Source organism: Salvia splendens, chromosome 15 (genome assembly GCF_004379255.2).
Source record: "Salvia splendens isolate huo1 chromosome 15, SspV2, whole genome shotgun sequence".
In the NCBI taxonomy this organism is placed as follows: Eukaryota; Viridiplantae; Streptophyta; class Magnoliopsida; order Lamiales; family Lamiaceae; genus Salvia; species Salvia splendens.
Window position 1 is genome coordinate 28,947,270 of NC_056046.1, and position 21,576 is coordinate 28,968,845.

Genomic DNA, 21,576 nt, shown 5'->3' on the forward strand with positions numbered 1-21,576 from the left:
TATGGGATAAAGGAATGCATTCTCTTGTAAATAATGCAATGTGAAATTAAATGTGTATTATATTATTATTATAAGATTCATGTATTATTTTTTAATTACTATTCATTCTATTTAATCCATTAGTATTTAATTTATTATTTTTTATGGTAAAAATATTACCATATCATACCACTAATGTTATTAATACGCCTAAAAGTAACAAACTAGGAGAAAAATCAGTAGTATATAAATAAATTAAAATTTCCACTGGGCTTGGCCCATAAAATATCCTTATGTCAAGCCTCTCCCCTTGAAAATCTAAACAAGAAAAAAAAGAATCTCTCTCTCTCATCTCTCTCTCTCATCTCTCTCTCTGTGTGAGTGTGAGTGTGTGTTTCGCCATGGAAGCACTATCGAGTTCCGGTTTGCAAATTAAGAGGTTCTCAGACAGGTCATCAGCAATTCAGACGGCTAAAATCAGCAACAAATATTGCGCTGTTTTGAAAATCTCTCCCAGCTTCAGTAAAACGCAGTCGTTGCGATGGGTTTCTCGAGTTTCTGCGGTCGCGTCAGACCACGGCGAAGAAGACAGCCGCTTGGATAGCGATAATGGCGTCGTGCGTTTCGTGTCAGACGAAACTCTCTCCTTATCTGAGGTAAGAAGAAAAAAGAAGATGGGAATTTGCCCCTTTTACTTTCTCTTGTTTTTAGTTATTTCCATGATATGCTTTTATGTAGCCTTATCGCGACTTGATTTGGGAAATATCAAACTTTTTTTATTTTTTTTTATTTTGCCCTAATAATCTTGGTTGGTTTTATTTTCATGTACCAAGTCTAAATTAGCTTACAAGCATACAACATTAGTTGCGAGGAATATATATTGAGCTCAGCTTTGATTTGATACCACTTTGGAACAGGGAGGTGTTCCAGTTTAGGTTTTCCTTTGAATTTTCAGTCTTGATTGAATTTGTTCAGAGCTTTGGTTAAAATCTGCTCTTGGTGTTCTTCTGTGTTCATTTACATATCCTAGCTTCATTGCATATGATAGAATGGTGAATTAAAAGCTTAAAGCGGAATGTTAATCTGTCTCCAGTCATAGTTGGGAACCTAGTCATTGGACCTTCCTTAAGAGCATGAAATTGCATTTATTGCCTAAAATTTTAAATCCATAATCACAATGATTAATGTCATGGCTAAAAATTACTATCGCCGTCCACAAAAAATAGACAAAGTTGTAAAGATGGTGGAAGTAGTGTTAGTGGATTGTGGGGTCAGTGTTGTTAGGGTCGCGGGGCGCACCGGGTCGATGAGGTGAAAATTTGGGTCGCGGGTCGACGAGTCGACGAGGTCGAGAGACCCACAAATCTAGGCTAATTTTTTTGCCTTTTAATATTAAATAAAATAAATATATTGCTCTAATGTTTATAATATATCAAATAATATAAATGTAGACGCAATTCATGTGAATAGAGATAAAGTGGAAAATAGAAATGATCAAAATATCAAAACAGTTCATAAGTCATAACACAATAAATAATTGAAACCATTGTCTGAAAATATCAAAACAAAGGAATATATGAAGGGTGGCAGCAAAAGATCTTTGAATTGTTTATTTGTTTAGGAGTGAAGAGGCCGAATTCTAAAGTGTAGAAAGTAGGTTTGAAAAGTTTGATGTGGTGCATGCATACATATAGAGAATCATGATTGAGATAGTCAGAAAACATGTGAGAGATTTGAGAAAATCAGAGATAGCATGTGTTTAGGGCGACCCGGGCGACCCACTCGACCCAGGCGACCCACTCGACCCAGGCGACCCAATGGCGACCCTGTATCTCGATCAACCCACCCATGTTGGGGCGGTGATGGTCTCGACCCAGGCGACCCGGGCGACCCGAGCGACCCGAACGACATTTTGACAACACTGTGTGGGGTCCACATTTAGAATGATGTGTAGGTTATTTGTTTAGAACTTTCCATATGTAGAATTGGTCTAATTTTGGTGGACATCCCAAAATGTAAAATTGGTCTATTTTTTTGTGGACGGAGGTAGTATCATATTGCCCCCAACATGATTTGTATCAGTGCATAGAGTTTAGAAACTAACTCGAACTTTAACTATTCTGTGAATTTGGAGGGTTTTTTCTTGGCTTATTGTGCTCATGCTTTTGCTACCATGGCATCATAAGTTAGACATCTTTCCTTATGATATAGTCCATGAATGGATATTTCAAACGGCTTGTTCGGCTTTGTTCTGATGGCCTCTCTCATATCCTGAAGGGTAATTCACCAGATCTCCAACAATGTGGCTTACCGGATATAAATTTGACGACACCTCCTCTTATGGGATCATATGGAACAAGTTCTGGGGGAGGTACAAGAGCTGGACTTTTCAGGACACCTATATCTGGAGGGGTGCAAAGTGCCACCTCTGCTCATGGCTTACCAAGACCAGCCTTAGCTGTCCGGAATTTAATGGAACAGGTAAAACTTCTTTGCCTTCTAAAATTTCAGGGTATATTTGCCAATAAAACTAACTAAACAGCACGGCTTTTGGCATGTATATGTACCGTTGTGCTTGATCTAAATGTGGGAAGGCTAGGTTTGCCCACCTGTGTACTGTGATGTCACGCATGCACCACCGCCGAGAGGGTTATCCATTTGGCTCACTCGTAGATTTTGCGCCAGATCCTATGGGACGTAAGTTTGTTATATGCTCTTATCTTTGACAGAATGTGGAGTTGGAATTCTGTAGTGTTTTGTCATGAGGATCCATCTATTGTAATGTTATCGAGAAAAAATTACGATGCTTTGTAGATAGAAAATTAATTAGTTCTTTGACTTTGAGACTGTTTCACTGTCATTACTAATCAGGATTGGTTTGTGGGGGACAGCGGGGAGGTATTTAATTGATGATCTTTGGAAGAAAAGAATGCTGTTTTGCAACTTTTATATAGATCTGAATATTTTTTTCTTCAACCTGTCTTTCCAAAGATCTAGAGGAGACGAATTCCTGAATAAATGTCAAATCGTCCTTCTGCTAATGGTTATTACATAGGTTCAATATTTCTAAATGACTTTCACTCCCTAATTCACATTTTACCAGCAAGCAACCTATTAATCATCAGTGCTAGTTATCGCTTATATGCCTCTTTACTTTGACACTACATCTTAGTGGAACAAATTCTGAAAACTGCAATGATATACTGCTTGTCTACTAGACAAATTTGACCTGAATTTGGGGTCTTCTGAGTAGCATTTTTACATTTTTCGTGCAGATCCAATATTTTCATTCTCACCGTTGGCTATACACACTAGGAACTTGCTAGCCGATCCAAAATGCACACTAGTCGTGCAGGTTAGCGGAGTTTAATTTTTCATCATCACTTTTTATTTCTGTGGTTATGAAGAGATAAAATTTTATCAGACTCCTGGATGGAGTGGCTTGTCAAATGCACGGGTGACCATCTTTGGCGACGTATACCCCCTCCCAGAGGACCAGCAGGTGAACTCATTCTCAAACTGAATCTGTTCCTAACTCTTGCTTAATACTGTTAATATATTGAAAAAAGTATGAATGGTGGTATTTTTTCCCTTTAGTTTGTCAAACTCTACTTTTTGTAAAGCAAAACAAGTATGGAAAATATGAATGGATATTGAATCTTTAAAGGTTTATCATTCAGAATACTTCCTCCGTCCTCGAAATAATAATGTCCACATTTACTTTTTCTATTTTTGGTAAATGGATCTCACTTTTCACTGGCTCATTACACTCACATTCTATTATAAAAACCAATATAAAAAATGGGACCAACATTCCCCTAACTTTTTGAACCCACTTTCCTTCACATTTTTTAAAACTCGCACTGAGTCAAAGTGGGACTTTAAATCGTGGATGGAGGGAGTATAAGATTCTGCATATTCCTGAAAATGATGGTATATCTTGCGTGATTACCAGGAATGGGCTCATAAACAATACATAGAGAAACACCTGCAGGGGCCCTCTCAGCAGTGGGGGAATTTCTACTATTTTCGGATGCAAAACATAAGGTTAGCTCTTATTGCTACATCTTTGTCCTCGCGGATGTCCAAATCAAACTTGAAATTGATGAATAAATCATATGTAAAAAGATGTCCTACATAGGTTGATGACTTTCGGTAGCCCAAAGCCATCATCATGTTTTACTATCTAGAGCTGAGAAACTCTACTTTATCAAGAGATTAAACAAAACTTACTTTACATGGCAGTGATATATATTTTATTGGAGGCTTTGGAACTGTTGCTTGGGTCGATGTTAAAGAGTATGAAGATCTTAGACCTGATCAAATTGCTGTTGACGGTGGTGAACAGAATCTAAAGGTATCTTAGCAAGCAATGTGCACGTCACTGTTATACCTCAATATACATAATCTTATGACATTTCTTTTCTCCTTAGGAGCTAAATGCAATCTTCTCAAAACCCTTGAGAGAGCTTTTATCCAAAGAAGCTGAGGAGGTAGATGATGCTGCTTTTATATCAATAGACAGCAAGGGAGTTAATATTCGTGTCCGCCAAGGGGCTCAGGTGGGAGACCTATCCTGATCTTTCTAATGCTCCTCCTATTCTGTTTCTTGATCTGCTTTTCATTTGATTCCTTCTTTGGCAGTTCAACGTTCAAAGAATCTCGTTCGAAGACGGGCAGGGCGTTGAGACACTAGAGGAGGCGAAGAGAGCACTTTGGAGACTTATGAATGGAGGCCGAATGCACAATCTGCAAAAATGAAAACGTGATATCTTTTTATCTCGCAATCTCAAGTGCACCTTGAACCGTGATGGTTGATTTTTCTTTTTCTTTTTCTTTTTCTTTTTCACAACCTTGACTGCTTGAGATAAAAAATAAATAGTGTTCGAGTGTGTAAGCTCTTAAGTGAAGAAACATGATTGAAAGAAGCTTGTAAGTTATTTCGTACTATCTTATTTTCAATCGAGTTTGAATTTACAGGCTGTAGGTGAGTCTTGGATTGAAGTAATACACATAATTTGGAGCATATTTCATACTCCATGTTTTACAGTGTCACAACTACATCTCATCTACTATTGCATAATTTAGACAAAACTTCATATCCCAAGTTCAAATTGTTCATGTCTCTAAGTTCAGATGTCCTTCACACTTCTATATACATTATGAACTTAGAACCCATAGGACCCTCACCTTTATACACTACAACCCTTACCCCATTACAACCTAAATAAAGACCTTAAGGAGTTAGTTTCTATCACTAGAACTTTAGAATCAATGGTATGGCAAAATGAATGAGAGAATGGTCATAACAATTCTGGTGAGGACGGAGGGATGAACATGCACAACATTGAAGAGTGCACAAGAAGAATTCCAAAGCATATGAAATGTATTGCGGCTCACGATTGGTAGTAAAAAACATGAACAGAGCAGAAAGCCTGAGAGGAAGAGACGGATTTTGTCCCATGGCAGAGAGCAACAACAATAACGGATCATCATCTTCATTAGTAGCTGTCTAGACTAGACCATCTGTTTTCAACACATCATAAGCATATTGTTGGGTTCGTGGTCATGGGAATTGATTCGGTTCAGGCTCGGTTCAGCTAGCTCGAAGCAAAGCTACACTCGCGCCAGTTACAACTTGATATATATGCTGCATGTGGATTTAGTTATAACTAACTGGAGCAGCTGGGTATAAAAGTGAGTGACATGCGTTTTTGCTGAGAGATAAGAGATCATCGAGAGAGAGGGAGGGAAAACATAAGAGAGAAACACTAGATGTGATTATATTGAGAGCGTGTGTTGTTCTTCATTACATTTTGTAATTCCTATTGTAATCTTCTTCATTTTGTATCTGTGAATAAAGATCCTAATATAGTTTCCCGTGGACGCAGGTTTGATCAAACCGAACCACGTAAAATCCTCTTGTGTGTTGCTCACTTCTCGTTCTATCTTCATTCGTTCAATCGCCAACTTCAACAATTGGCGCCGTCCCATGGGAAACGAGGTAAGCGATGGCGATGGCCCGTTACGATACCGAGAAGTTTAATGGAAGGAATGATTTCGGCCTATGGAAAATCCAGATGTAGGCATTGCTCACTGATGAGGCTCGTTTCATGCATGTGTTCTATAATAAAACTGCATCAAATTCTGTAAACTAACAGCCAATTTTGAGCCAGGTGTGTGTGAAAACCGCCATATTCAGAGGAAGGAACAAATCAGTAGGGCGAACGAACGGATCAAGAAAAGAATGCAAAAACTGCAGCATTAAGTTGATCAAGTCAAAAATCAAGCGGAGCCAACAGGAGTTCTGCATTGGGAGATAGAGCTAAAGACCCCACCACCAATTGTGAAGGGCAGGAACGACATTTCAGAGAGGATGGTACCAGAGGGATCAGAGTCATACGCCTCTCTATGTAAAGGAAGCCCGACACAAGAAAAAGAGGAGTCCCAACCAGTGGTGAAAGGGGGTCTCAAACGCACTTAGTTAGAATATCTTTAGGAATTCAGCTCTCTTCTAGGGCTGAAATCGGAGCTCTTTTCACTTCATCTTCTTGATTTCGTCGCACACACACTTGGTCTTGTTCTAGTTTAGTTTAGCTGGTAGTTTGGTGGTAGTTTACTGCACTTTTATCTTTCGGTTATGTTATTCCACTCTGAGAAGGGGTGATGAAACAATCTACTGCTTTTGTAGTTTATTTTCAGTTTGCTTTTGATGTTAATGACTCTTGATGTTTTGATTTAGTAAATTTGAAGTTATGTTTTTATTTCCAGCTGATGTGTTCTATTTCATGCATGATGTGTCTGATCTGCTTTTGGTTTCCTTTTTATGTCGCATGTCTTAGCTAAAAAAATGTCTCGTTCTGTTTTGATTTGGTCAGATCTGATGTTTATGTTTGAGAGTTCTTAGGATGTTTAGTTCTAGCAGTTCATGTTTCGTTTTTGCATGATTATGGGTTAGTTTTCTTGTTTACGTAGTCGTAGCTTAGATTTTAGGATGTAGATTTAATTTTATGAGTTGTTATGGTGTTTCGTCTTCCATAGCTTTTCAAATCTGTTCTTTACTATGATTTTCATGTTGATTTTGTGAAGAAGATGGAGCTGTTAGAAAGTTTTTTACTTTACAGTACTTTTTGCAGGGTACTGACAGTCCCCGTTTATTTTGTTTATCCATTTATGGAAAGTTTAGTTAAGTTGATCAAGTAGTTTTAGTTTCATCCTGCAGGTTGATCAGTTCATTAAATTTAGTTTTCTCAAGTCAAGTAGTTAACTTAACCCACCCCCTAGAAGAGTGGCCGCAGCCATTTCCAAGTCGTGTCAATGCAAACAAATCTCAAACGCCTCATCTCTGTGGGATCGATCCTTACTTCCATATACAAGTTAGATAGTATTGTGGGTTAAGGTTTTGAGAACACATCTTTTTAGATCTTCGGTTCATCTCACTCAAAGTCGAATCCATGTCGAGTTGATCAGCCTGAGCTTTTACTGGATCCACTCACCTGCAGTTTGCAGGTAGCAGGCATGTATAGGCTGGCTGGATCAGTTTGACGATCCAACTTGAGTAAGCCACAACAACAAACGAAAATGATGAAAGTAAAGGCTAGGAAGATGCGAGTTTGTCACTCACTTACCAAGGCTTGGATGAAGCGCTGGAGCCAGCAGAAACTGAAGAGAAGCCGAGCGGGAAGAAGCTCGAAATCTTGAAGAAGGCTAAAAGTGTGATCATCTTGAATCTCGACGATAAAGTTCTTAGAGAAGTTGCGAGAGAAGACTCTGCTGCATCAATTTGGAAGAAATTGGGAGAGCTGTACATGACCAAGTCTTTGGCAAACAATTTATATCTCAAACAACGCGTTTATTCCTTTAGATTCAGTGGTGATAAGCCGATTGGGGATCAGTTGGATCAGTTCAACAAGATCATAGATGATCTTGAGAATGTAGATGCTAAGATGGAAGAAGAGGATAAGGCAATAGCATTGTTGAATGCTCTTCCTAAATCGTTCGAGCAATTAAAAGATGCTATATTGTATGGAAGGGAGAAAGCTATGACTCTAGTAGAGGTGTGATGCACTTTTTATTAGCACTATAAATACCTGCAAGTATACATAGTAGGAATAGTATAGCTAAAGGTCAGTACCGGATATCGATCACGGGGAAAACAATCACAGAATATTTACCTTCAACTAAGCTTCGTTCACTATTTGGAAAACTGAAAGTTTTGGGAATTTTGAAAACTAAAAAGCAAATAAACAACTAATTGCAAATAACTAAAGAGGTAAAATATGAGAGATAAGAGAATTCCAGGGATGTGTGTTCACAGGTATGGTTATACAAATTCCAACTACAATACCCTAGCATAGTTTATACTTCGATAGAACGAGTCATATAAGTTTTGCCCATGCGGCACAAGCGTAGATTACTAACACTAGGGTTCTCAATCCTAGATCCGTAACTCCTAAAAGCTCCTAAGACCCTTATAAATTCCTCACTCTCAATAAACAGTGTCGTTTTAAGGGAAGCTAATTGTAGTGTCTACTAAGTGGATCTAACTCACCAACCTCCTCTCACGATTATGTAGCAAGTTATATGAAATCATCACCGAATGTGTCACTCAAACGTGAATTATTATAGAACAACTTAGGGAAGAAACGAAGTAAAAACAAAACGGATATTAAATAGAAAACAGAATTATATAACCAAAGTCGTTACTAACACATCCCTAAAATCCTATGAATTTATTTACACATAATTGAATAAGCTACAAACTTAGAATGAAGGGAAAACAAAGTGAACATAAGAACTAAAACAATAAAACCCAAAGGTTGAATTCTTGTAGCCATGATCTTCTCTTGATTCCTTCTCCAACCTCTTGCACAATGAAGAACACTCAAATTTATGCTCTAGAATTATAAGGCAAAAAGATCCTAATAAAGAGGTTTGAGGGGATATTTATAGAGGAAAAATCGAGCAGCACGAAATAAGGTAAAAGGTGGCTAAGTTTAGTAAATCTTGGAGAGAAAGTAGGTCAAATTCGTGCGCCGCGTTTTCGTAGCGGGCCACTGCACCTTGGCCAGCGGTCGCTGCACATTGATCCATAGCCTCTTCCTCTTGGATAGCGGTCGCTACACTATGTTGCAGCGGTCGTGAATAATCCCGTAGCTTCGGAAACTCTTCGAGTGATCACTGCGCACTCCCAAGCGGTCACTGCACAACTTTCTCCGGAGCGGACCGCTACTAACTCAGCTGTCATTGGGCCGCAGCGGTCGCTGTGCGTGTTGTAGCGAACCGCTGGGCATCTTGAAAGCTCCAGATTTCCAACTTTGACTTTTTGCTGTCTTTTTAGGCTTAAATATGCACAGATCTCACAAAACACGTCAAAATACCAAAATAGAGAAAATATGCAAAATATGGACATGAATTGTGATTTTGACATTAAAAACAGACTAAATAAAGACCTTAAAACAGTGCAAAATCCTAGTATATCAAGGTGCAATCGGCCTTAAAATCAAAAGATCTGCAGAGATCGTGTAACAATCAATCTGATGTTTATGCAGAAGTTCTGAATGTTAAGAAATATAAGGTGAAGTTCAAGCCAAAAGGAGGAGGTTCCAAGAATTCCTAGGATAAAGAAAAGGGGGATAAGAAGTAAACTCATAGCTGGCAGTAATGTAAGAAGCCGGGGCATATCAAGAAGAATTGCTTCTCAAGGAAGAGGAAGCAAGCATCAGAAGGAAATGATCAAGGGTCTACTGATGTGGTCCAGGAATAGCCAGTCCACTAGATTATGAATGTTGTGGAGAATGCTATAGGTGAATCTTGGATATTAGACTCAGGTTGCAGTTTTCATGTGAGCTCTCATAAATATTGGTTTGAAAATTTTGAGGTCTCAAACGGTTCAGTGCAACTGGGAAACAATCAAGTATGTGCTATAAGGGGCATAGGTAATATCAGAATAAGACTATCAGATGGTTCTATCATATTGCTCTCTTCTGTCAGATTTATCCCTACAATTAAGAGAAATCTAGTTTCTATTGGACTTCTTGAAACTAAGGGCTATGGTTTCAAATCAGAAGGTGGAAAGTTGTGCATCTACAAAGGATCTGAAACTGTTACTGAGAAGACAACAGATACTGCAACATGGCACATCAGATTAGGTCATTTGGGAAGCAAGGGAATGATAGAACCGGGGAAGAAATGAGTCTTCAGAGCTAATAGAAGCTTGGATCTCAGCAAATGTGAGGAATGTATGATGGGAAAAATTAAAAAATTACCTTTTCCAAAGGGGAAACACACCTCAGAATCAGTTCTTGAATATGCTCACAGTGACATTTGGAGACCATCTCAACCAGCCACTATAAATGGGGGAAGATATTTTATGACAATCATAGATGACTTCTCAAGAAAATTATGGGTTCAAGTATTAAAAGAAAAGTCAGATGCTATCAAATTCTTCAAAGAATGGCATCTAATGGTGGAGAGGGAAAAGAGGATTAGTCTGAAGTGTCTGAGAACGGATAATGGTTTGGAGTATTTGTCTTCTGAGTTCACTGAGTATTGCAAAAGCAAGGGAATTAAGAAGCACATAACTGTACCAAGAAATCCCCAACAGAACGGTGTTGCAGAAAGGATGAACAAGACAATAGTTGAGAGAATGAGGTGTATGCTGCTGACTTCTGGTGTTGATAAAAGATTCTGGGGTGAAGCTATAGCAACAGCAGCTGAGCTCATAAATAAATCCCCCTCATCTGCTGTAAATTTTGATATACCAGAGGCAAGATGGTATGGCCATCTGCCTAATTTCAGTAGACTTAGATCTTTTTGTTGCAGAGCTTATAAACATATTAAGCAAGGAAAGTTGGAATCAAGAGCTCTCGGATGTATCTTCTTAGGATATCAGAGTGGATCAAAGGCATATAGACTCTTGTGTACTGAGCCAGGAAATGGGAAGTTGATAGTGAGCAGGGATGTTACTTTTGATGAGGCAACAATGCCATATCTGACTGAAGCAAAGAAGGATACAACAGTTGAGGTGGAGTCAGCAGAGAGGAATAGCAATGAACCTACAGATATAGATGATAATGTGATGTCTCCAATAAATGATCAGCATAGATCTCCAGAAGTTCCAAATGCTGCAAGAGACAGGCCAAGAAGAACACCAAAAATGCCAGCTAAGTTTTCAGATTGTGAAATGGCCTATTTTGCACTAAGTGTAGCAGAATACATAGAATTTGATGAGCCTGCTACGTTTGAGGAAGCCATGAAGGGAAATGAATAGAAGCAATGGCTTGAAGCCATGAAAGAAGAAATAGTGTCTCTCATTAAAAATGGAACATGGATTCTCACTGACAGATTTAGCTCACAAAAACTAGTGGGTTGTAAGTGGATTTTTAAGAAAAAAATAGAGGTTTCTGATGGAGATAAGGTCAGATACAAGGCAAGGCTTGTTGCAAAGGGATATTTGCAACAAGAAGGAGTGGATTTTAATGAAGTTTTCTCTCCGATTGTAAAGCATTCTTCCATTAGAATATTGTTGTCTGTTATTGCTCAAAGAAATTGGGAATTGCATCAACTCGACGTCAAAACCGCCTTATTGCATGGGGATTTGATGGAAACTATATACATGGAACAACCAAAGGGTTTCATTGTCCCTGGTCAAGAAGATAAAGTCTGCTTCTTGAAGAAAAGTCTGTATGGATTAAAGCAAAGTTGCAGACAGTGGTACCTTAAGTTTGATGCACATCTGAACAGTATAGGCTTCATCAAGTCAGCATATGACAACTGTGTTTATGTGAAGTGTGATGGAGAGAAAGCAGTGGCTTATGTTGTATTATATGTTGATGATATGCTAGTAGCTGCAGCTAGCATGGATGAAATCAACACAGTACAGTCAGAATTGAAAAGAGAGTTTGATATGAAAGATCTAGGGGAGGCAAAGAGGATCTTGGGAATAGACATTCGGAGGAGCAGAGAAAGAGGTGAAATATGGCTACACCAGACTGGTTACTTGGCCAAGCTCATCAAAAGGTTCCAAATGCAAGATTCTAAATTTGTCAAAGTGCCTCTGGCTCAGCATTTAGAGTTGTCCTTAAAGCAGATTCCTAAGACAGATCAAGAAAAGTCAGAGATGCTCAAGATCCCTTATGCAAATATCATAGGCAGTATATTGTACTCCATGATTTGCACTAGGCCAGATTTGGCACATGGAATGAGTGTCACGAGCAGGTATATGAAGGAGTTTAGTAGAGAACACTGGTCTGCCTTGAAATGGGTGTTGAGATACATAAAAGGCAACAAGGATTTGAGAATTTTGTTTAAGAGGCAGGAGCTTGGAGCTGAGGATCCACTTGTTGGTTACTGTGACTCGGACTATGCTGTCAATCTTGACAGCAGAAAGTCACAAACAGGTTACATTTTCAAGCTTCATGGTGCTGCAGTTTGTTGGAAATCCACACTACAATCTGTGGTAACTTTTTCAACCACAGAGGTGGAATATATTGCCCTCACAGAGGCAGTGAAGGAAGGGATGTGGCTGAGAGGAATCTTGAGGGATTTTGGTGTAGAGAAAAAGGTGGTTAGAGTGTTTTGTCACAACACTGGTGCTAATAGTTTGGCCAGACACCAAGTTTTCCATGAACGGAGTAAACACACAGACATTCGGCTACATTTCATCCGAGACCAGATTGAAAAAGGGGAAGTTGAAGTATTGAAGATTGGCACAGAAGACAATGCGGCTGATGCATTGACAAAGGCACTACTAGCCTCTAAGCTTGAGCATTGCTTAAGGTTGGTGTGTGTGGTTACACAGTAAGGTGGAGTTTTGGTTGGAGACCAAGTTTGGGGTAGATATTCACATGACCAAGGTGGAGATTGTTGGGTTTGTAGTCATGAGAATTGGCTCGGTTCAGGCTCGGTTCAGCTAGCTCGAAGCAAAGCTACACTCGCACCAGTTACAACTTGATATATATGCTGCATGTGGAGTTAGTTGTAACTAACTGGAGCATCTGGGTATAAAAGTGAGTGACATGCGTTTTTGCTAAGAGATAAGAGATCATCGAGAGAGAGGGAAAAACAGAAGAGAGAAAGGAAGAGAGAAACACTAGGGATCAAATCTTGTGATTAGATTGAGAGCGTGTGTTGTTCTTCATTCCATTTTGTAATTCTCATTGTAATCTTCTTCATCTTGTATCTGTGAATAAAGATCCTCATATAGTTTCCCGTGGACGTAGGTCTGATAAAACCGAACCACGTAAAATCCTCTTGTGTGCTGTTCACTTTGTTGGGGTTTGAAGCCCCTTGCACAACGGAAGACTTGTATAAAATAAATAAATCAGACGTATGATCTATTTGACAGATTATGAGATTAATCTATTCACATGTTAACACAGAATTGCATGCTAGAACGCAAATAATTCATGCTTAAAGAATATAAATCCTAAAACATGAATTCTATGTTTAGAGTTACCGATTTGATTCTCCAAAGAATCGTCGATTGCTCGCGCCTTCTCCACGATGATCTTCAATACTAGACCACTGATCTTCTGATTGGTTCTCGAACTGTATCTCGATATCAGGGTGGGCTGATCTTATCAAAATACTAGGACTCGAATAAAGAGATAGAACTTTCTCACGGAGGAGGAGCTGAAAAACTCACGGGGGAGAAAATTAGAAAATTTCGTCCTCCTTCAAAAAGAGAAGGGACGAAAATTTCATCTTTAAAAATTATGTTTTCTGTCTCATTTATTCTCCTATTCATATTAAGTTCATATTGGGCCCAGTCAGGGATCTATGGAAGGTTTTGGATATGGGCTCCCTCAATTAGTTTTTTACTAATTAAATTGAACCCACAATTTAATACAAGCTTATATTGGAATATTACGAGCAGCCACTACAGAAGTAATATTGACCTCCCCATCCAAATCCGAAATTACAAGTAATCCGGATTTCCATTTTGTTTATTATTTATTTCCATTAATTAATTAAAGTCTGCTATGGACTTAATTAATTAACATCTTATCAATTCCAAGAGTGGACTTAGCAAGAAACACTTATTTATTATTCATGGAATAATTAAATTACAACTGACCAGTTTCCGAATAATAAAACCTTGTTCAAGCTCCTCTTCAAGACATTATCAAACGAGACTCACATCGCGCACGATTCAACATAATAGCAATCCTAGCACCGCTAGATATTAATCACCACTACCCAATATATCAGGGTTATTGGGTTGAGAAAAACCCGCACCTTTTGATAAGTCAAAGTAGTGCATAATCAATACCGTATGCTCAATGCTAACGTATGTAGATTAAGAAATAGTATTTTATCAAGACCTAGTCTTTTAGTAGATAGCATAAAGACACGTCTTGCTGTTAGATCTATTCAGTGCTATACCACACCAACGTCATCTTATTTCAGTAAGGCATAGAAATAATCGGACCGACATTGTAACCTTTCGTGATAGGTAGCCAAAGCCTATCTAGATTGTGAAATTCTTCTTTTTCTTTTGCAAAGCATTGCATAGAACCGACAGTAGTTACCTTAAAGTGGACGACGCCCACAACCAGTCTATTAAGCAAAAGACTTAGGCTTTGTTTACTTCTTATGCATTTAAATGTTTATAAACCATCTTATAAACGCACAAGCAAACACAATGTAATAATATACTGATTATATTCGTGCAAACTGCTCGAATAATATTGAATCGGGTTAAAAGTGGATTGTAGAGTTTTCCGTATACAAGCAAGATTATATTCGCGCGAACTTGCTCGAAGCATGCTTTTCAGTATACTAAACCTAACACACTTCTCGTTCTATCTTCGTTCGTTCAATTGCCAACTTCAACACATTGTTTATAACTAATTAACGAAGTTACTGAAACTACCATTATATTATACTATCAGATGGAAGATCGAATGATGCGCTTTTTTAATGAAAAAATGGGACAAATGAAAAATGTGTAGTTTAGTGTAATTTTGCAAGACAATCTTATCTTTATGTATTTCTTAAACAATCTTATATTTTTAATGTTATTTAAGCTCTGTTTATTTTTTATTACTTAATAAATTTTAATTTTCTTAAATAATTAAAATTATAGAATATATATATATATTTAAAATAATCCAGAATAACCTATTTCCCGAGCACATGGATGTGCTCACCAACCTGCTCAAAGTAGAGGCCGTGCTCGTTGCATCCAAACCTCACTCTCGAAAATATCGAGCACTCATAGGTGCTCGCCACTCGGAGCACATGGAGGTGCTCGCCACTGCTGCTTATGCGTTTGACTAGTTCGTCAAGCACCAACAAGCGCTATGATATTACGTAAAGAAAGATGCCGACGAAGCAAATACCGATCACCTAAAGTGCTCGGTAAAGTGGGATATAACGAGCATTTTCCCCTTTTTGACGAGCGCTTTGGTGCTTGGTAAACGGCTCTTTTTTTTAGTGCAATGATGGCCTTTTCAATGACATGTATTTGGCGGATTCGGATTCACTGTGGGAATCTTATGTACAGGAGGGATTGGGGGATGTCTCAATTTAAATGGTCCCTGAATGTACAAAGTGGATTTCTACTAGAGCACAGAATAAGATATGTCTATATTAGACCGCCAATACAAACATAGAAAAGGAAAGAAGTGGCTATTAAAATTGATTACAATGCCTCATCCATGGACAGATAATCTACCCAAGGACCTTTTTTGGCGCTGGGTCGTCAGGGCCTCTGTCTCGTAGCCATGATGTAAAATAGGGCATCCCATTCCAGAACCCGGCGTGTGGTTTCCACACGGTAATGGAGCTTTCCAATCACTGACCACTTCCGTCACAGTTCGTTTGGATTAAAAAAGAAATCATGAGGAGATACAGTGATCCGCTAAATTTACTACTGAAGAAACGGTGTATGGAAGCAACGCACCTGAGATCAAATAAGGAGTGTAGAGATATGTTTGAAGAATTTAGAAAAAATACCTGAGTATCAAATTCAAACCTGAATACTTCTCCAACCAAAATCATCTTTTTGGTTATGGGATGCTTCTCAACAATGATTAAAGAATTATTAACAATTGTCTAGGCAAACTCGATATGAGAATCAGGCTTTGGCACGCACTTTCCACTTCATATATTTATCTAGCATGTAGACAACACTGTATACAACCTACATGTAAGAGTACAAGTTCAAAGAAATGGCTGAGAAAGAGTTTTAGGAGATCTGATACGTATTTTACATTATAGTAGTAGAATAATAAATAATCCATCTTCAAAATTTTATGTAGCCCAAAATTTCTTTTTTATATGCATTGGGATCGAGCATCATAGACAACCATATAGGTTGATATATTTTGAAGGAACACGAAGGTTAGACATGCAACATAATCTACTAGAAGAGCATGGCATGTCAATGGCTACTTGTACATAGGTGATAGGATAGCAATCTTTGTGGTTTCATTTCGATTTATTGGCTATATTAACAAATATTGACTTCTGTTCACTCTATAGCATCGATTTTCTTCATAACTCAGTGTTAGTGTGAACCAAATCATTTTTCAAGTTTTTATGCTGTCTTCAATAACTATAATTTTTCTTTATAATAATACTCCCTCCGTTCCTTAAAATTTGACAGCATTTGACCTGACACGAGTTTTAAGAAATGTAATAGAAAGTGTGTTGAAAAAGTTAGTGGCATGTGGGTCCTACTTTTATATATTAGTTTTAAAATTAAATGTGAGTGCGAATGAGTTAGTGGAATGTGGGATCTACTACCAAAAATGGTAAAAGTGAAAGGTGACAAATTTTTAGGGACAGACGAAAAAAGAAATAAGTGACAAATTTTCAGGGACGGACGGAGTAATAATTACTGTATTATTTTTTTATGTTTTTATGTACTTTTTACAGTAGATCCATGTTATAAAATTTAAGTTAAAATTATAATTGGTCAGTTCCTAAATTTTTTATGATGCTACACATAAGGCTCTTAATAAAAGTGAATGTAGAACTCATTCTGTTCCACTCAAGAGATATCAATATTCTTGAGTGATACGAGATTTTAGGAGTTATTAGGTAGAGTAAGTAGAGAGAAAAGAATAATTAAAAATTTAAATAATAAGAGAGAGGAGGGAGAGATTTATTTCCAAATATAGAAAGTGAACATCTATGGTGTGACAAACTAAACAGGAAAGATGGACGTCTTGAATGAGATGGAGGTAGTAGTATAATTTAATTTGTCTTTAATTCTTATTTATTTGTTACTTTAACATTATATATATCATTTCATTATTGATTTAATTATATATTGCAAGGTAATTTTTAAAATTTTTAGTTACTATGTATGTCGAATATATAATAAAAATAAACTCACTTCGTTCCTCCAAAAATAGACAAATTTGTATATGGCTCGAGTTTTAATATGCAATTGGTAAAATAAGAGAGAAATTGAAATAAGTAAGAAAGAGAAGGGAAAAAGGTAGTGGAAGTAGTGTTAGTGGATTGTATGGTTCACGTCATTAGTGGTATGTAATTGGTTAAAACTTTCATATTTAGATTTTTTCTAATTTTTGGGGAAAACAAAAAATGGTAAAACTAGTCTATTTTTTTGGGACGGAGGGAGTGAATAATTAATTTGAATTGGTCTAATATTTATTTAAAAAGTGGTAAGTTGAGTTGTTTTTGGTTTTGATTGAATCTAACATTTTTCAATTATTCTGTTATTAAATTAAATTGAAATTATTAATTGGAATCCTATTTTATAGGTGATGTGAATGGATCCATTTCATCGACAAAAAACTTTAATAATTTTCGTTTAATAAGATAGTGTATAAATTAGTTTCCAAAACTTATGAGTTGTTATTCTTTTGTTTTATTTGATATTGTTATGGATAAAAGCATTGTGATTAATTGTTTCATGTGTTATTATATTTCAATACTTTTATTTGTATTACTCCCTCCGTCCCGGCTAAGATGACACATTTCTTGGCCGGCACGGGATTTTAGGAATTATTGGTTAAAGTGTTTAATTGGAGAGAGAAAAAATAGGTGTAAGTATTGAAATAGAGAGAGAAATAAAGATGAATATTTTAATATGAATGAGAAAAAATGGTTGAATGTATTAATTAGAGAGAGAATGTTTCAAAAAAAGGAAATGTATCATCTTAGTTGGGACAAACTAAAAAAATAAACGTATCATCTTAAGGGCGACGAAAGGAGTAGTATATAATTTTTATATAATAATATTATTTCTAATTTCATTTAATTAATTTATAATATCAAATCAATATTTCAAACTCTCTAAATATTTACCACAAAATAAAAAAGGATAGCCCAACAAAATGTAAAATAAGCAGCCCAACAAAATGAAAAATATGGAGCTGTGCCCTAGAAAAAACCTCAATATTGCAATGTAGCCACCATACTCTATAAATATCACAAAACAACCTCAGTGATTCGATCTATATATAAACTCATCTCTCTCTCCTTTTCCACATCAGGTTTGAAATGTCTCCTCTCCGCTCTCAAACCCTAGTCCTGTCTTCCGCCGATTTCTACATCGCTTCTCTCCAACCTTGCTGGTTGAATCGAAGGCGAATGCCGTGGACAAAATTGAGCATATAATCCACAGTTTCATCGCTCGGCCGGATTGGCTTACAGGAGTATTTGTCGCAGAGTTGGTTCTATCTTCACAACGGTATATACTTTTACTCAATTTCCTTTAATTGGGCAAATGATGTACTCTTTTGAATGGAATGCTCTATTATTTTGAGTATGATGACACTCCATCTGAATAGGAAGATCTGATGCTTCTGGAACTCTTTTATTATCAATTTACTGTTTCATTCTTCATTTTTCTTAGTATTATTTTTAAATTTTCTCATTTTTATTTCTACAAATTGTATCTGATCGAAAAAGCCTGTGATGTTAACATGTATCTCATCTGAAATTCAACATTAGTGATGTTGATTTCATTTGACTAGGACGATCTGAGGCATTATATCTTGAATAAAAGTGTCAATTTTGTTGGTTTGATATTGTTATTGAATATTTATTGACTTTGGGATTCCATGAATGATGAGAACAATAATTTTACAGTTATCCCTGTCTGATTAAATTCTTATGCTGAAATTTTGTAATCTGACACGGAATACCCCAACCAAATCATTCCTACTTGTGTAAGCTTGAGGATTATCAACCAAACATTTTCACAGTTATCCCTGTCTGAAGAGTCTGTGGTCAGACTTTTAAGTTCTATAATATCTTTCCTAGTTTGTACTTATTAATCCATTGATATTAACTGAAAAGAACAGAGAACACGGTTTCTTTATAATTACTAAACCTTAATCCTTATACCCTAAAATAATTTTTTCAAACATATTTGTCTAAATCGCATGTAATTGAGAAAGCCTGTGATGTTAACATGTATCTAACCTGAAATTCAACATTAGTGATGTTGATTTCATTTGACTAGGACGAACTGAGGCTTGATTTGCACAATATCATTTTTGTTGGTTTGATATCATTACTGATTGTTTATGGGGATTCCATGAATGATGAGAACAAAATTTTTACAGTTATCCCTGTCTTATTAAATTCTCATGCTGAAATTTTGTAATCTGACATGGTACCCCACCAAATATTGTGCAATTTCTTGTGTTTTGATGGTATTTGAAATTCTATTTCATCTTTCCTTGAGTTGTACTCATGATGACCTCTTCCTTGGACAGCACATGATTTTATGCAGTTTTAGTAATAGAGATGGAATAAAGATAAGGTGTTTTCAATTTTAGTGATGGGTCATCTTGATTTGGACAAACTAAAAAGGAAAGTCGGTCATGTTACTTTGAAGACCAGAGAAAGATCCTCTGCTGTGTTAAGAAACACCACAGGGAGTGCTGTGGTTAAAACGCAGAGGTAGAAAAATTTTGGAGAGAGAGATTGTATTTCTCTTCCTCTGGTTACCCTATTTCTTTGATTAATTAATTTCTGATGGGGCCAGGTCATGTTTACATTGATACTTATATTATGCACGGCCTTTTAATTTATACTCTATTAGTCTATTTTATAAACATGGATAAATTATTATTAAATCCTACGTACAAACACTAGCGGTAAGTTTTGTTATTGATGCATCAATAAACAAACATAGCGTTAAATTAATTTATTTACTGATATTAATTAATTAATCTAACAACTTAATTCATTATTTGTATTCATTATTGGTACATCTATATATATATCAGATAGAATAAATTATTTGTACATTTTCTAGACTTTGAATATTTTTGAATAAAAGTTGTCTGAAAAATAAAATATAAATATAAATAGAATAAATGATACTTCTTTTTATACTTAAAGTTTGTTCCATTTTACTATTTTCGTCTGTCTCACAAAGTTTATCTCACTTGGAATCTTACCAAAAATAGATCGCTAGGTCAAATTGGGATAAACTGAGGGATGGAGGGAATACAAATCATAAAATTTAGAAATGACTTATTATATATGATAGACATTTATAAGTTTTACTACTATAATTTATAAAATTGATGTTTATGTATGTTTATTTAAATTAAAGAAACATTGAAAAATAAAAAAATTGCACGCTGCTTTTAATAAATTGTGAAAAATGAATATGATCCACTTGAAAATCAGTTAATAATTATACCAATGAAGTTGATGGTATTAATATTAATATGTGTAATGTTTTTAATATGAATGTAAAATTGACTGGCCCCATCAGAAATTAATTAATCAAAGAAATAAGGTAAAAGAAATAAGCAGAGAAAGGAAGTGGGGGTTTTTAATAATAACTGAAATTGCGGTCTCTCTCTCTAAAATTTTGTTGCGTGTGTTTTTTAACACAGCAGGGATCCTCTCCCCACTTTTCTTTACAATCACAAAAATTTGAAAGCTATTGAAATTTGTTATATTCTAGGTAAATTCAAATAATGACTCAATGTTGAGGAATTAAAATTTGAAAGCTATCGAAATGGATTCATATGAAAAGAGGAATTTCTTAATAGGTTTATATGTTATGTAGGACTACAAAACTTGGTTGTATCAACATCTACAACTATAATTGCCTTAGATCACCTATTTTGTCATAATGGGACTGTGATGCTTGACAAGACATCTGATAATTGTGTGTTTGGAGTAGTTAAATGTCCTCAACTTTTGGAAATTAATCATTAAACAGTGTGTTGATTTTTCTGTTCTTTTAGCCCATCCCAATTGTTTTGTACAATTTTATGAATTGTTCAGCAGATGAATTGTTGTATGTTTTGGAGCAGTTTTATTATTTGACTGGACATGTATTTATCTTATATGAATCTACTAATGAGAGTTATGGACAATTTCAATGGAGCTCAGTTTTATAAACTCCAGCTACAGTAGATCAGCCCTGCTTTTTGATACACTTGTTTTAACCATAAATTGACTTTTCTGGTCCCTTTTTTGTTCTAGACTTTTTGCCCGGACGTTGTTTTATCATCCATGGTAATGATACTCTTCCACCAAATATTTGTTTGTATCTGGCTCGAATTCCCAAGGACATAAGAGGATTTTATAATAATTAATCTGAAAATCCGAGGAATTAAGAATGGATCACCTCATACATTT

At 36.3% G+C, this 21,576-nt stretch overlaps 1 protein-coding gene, 1 long non-coding RNA gene and 5 other non-coding genes across 7 annotated transcripts; all 7 read left to right on the plus strand.

Annotated features, from left to right (window-relative positions):
* The first annotated feature begins 292 nt into the window (after positions 1-292).
* Positions 293-4,961, plus strand: LOC121768935. The gene is made up of 9 exons (XM_042165547.1): positions 293-635; positions 2,257-2,460; positions 2,574-2,676; positions 3,255-3,334; positions 3,404-3,481; positions 3,935-4,026; positions 4,225-4,336; positions 4,413-4,541; positions 4,624-4,961. The coding sequence occupies exons 1-9, from the start codon at positions 381-383 to the stop codon at positions 4,738-4,740; spliced, it is 1,170 nt and encodes a 389-aa protein (XP_042021481.1). The 5' UTR covers positions 293-380; the 3' UTR covers positions 4,741-4,961.
* Positions 4,962-18,465: 13,504 nt separating this feature from the next.
* Positions 18,466-20,003, plus strand: LOC121767727. Its single transcript, XR_006043189.1, has 2 exons — positions 18,466-18,652; positions 19,686-20,003. It is a non-coding gene; the product is annotated as an uncharacterized LOC121767727 (long non-coding RNA).
* On the plus strand, positions 18,697-18,765 carry LOC121769579. Its single transcript, XR_006043609.1, has one exon. It is a non-coding gene; the product is annotated as a small nucleolar RNA snoR64a (small nucleolar RNA).
* Positions 18,873-18,951, plus strand: LOC121769582. The gene has a single exon (XR_006043612.1). It is a non-coding gene; the product is annotated as a small nucleolar RNA snoR20a (small nucleolar RNA).
* Positions 19,022-19,106, plus strand: LOC121769651. Its single transcript, XR_006043669.1, has one exon. It is a non-coding gene; the product is annotated as a small nucleolar RNA R38 (small nucleolar RNA).
* On the plus strand, positions 19,364-19,442 carry LOC121769585. Its single transcript, XR_006043614.1, has one exon. It is a non-coding gene; the product is annotated as a small nucleolar RNA snoR20a (small nucleolar RNA).
* On the plus strand, positions 19,501-19,585 carry LOC121769652. The gene has a single exon (XR_006043670.1). It is a non-coding gene; the product is annotated as a small nucleolar RNA R38 (small nucleolar RNA).
* Positions 20,004-21,576: the final 1,573 nt, after the last annotated feature.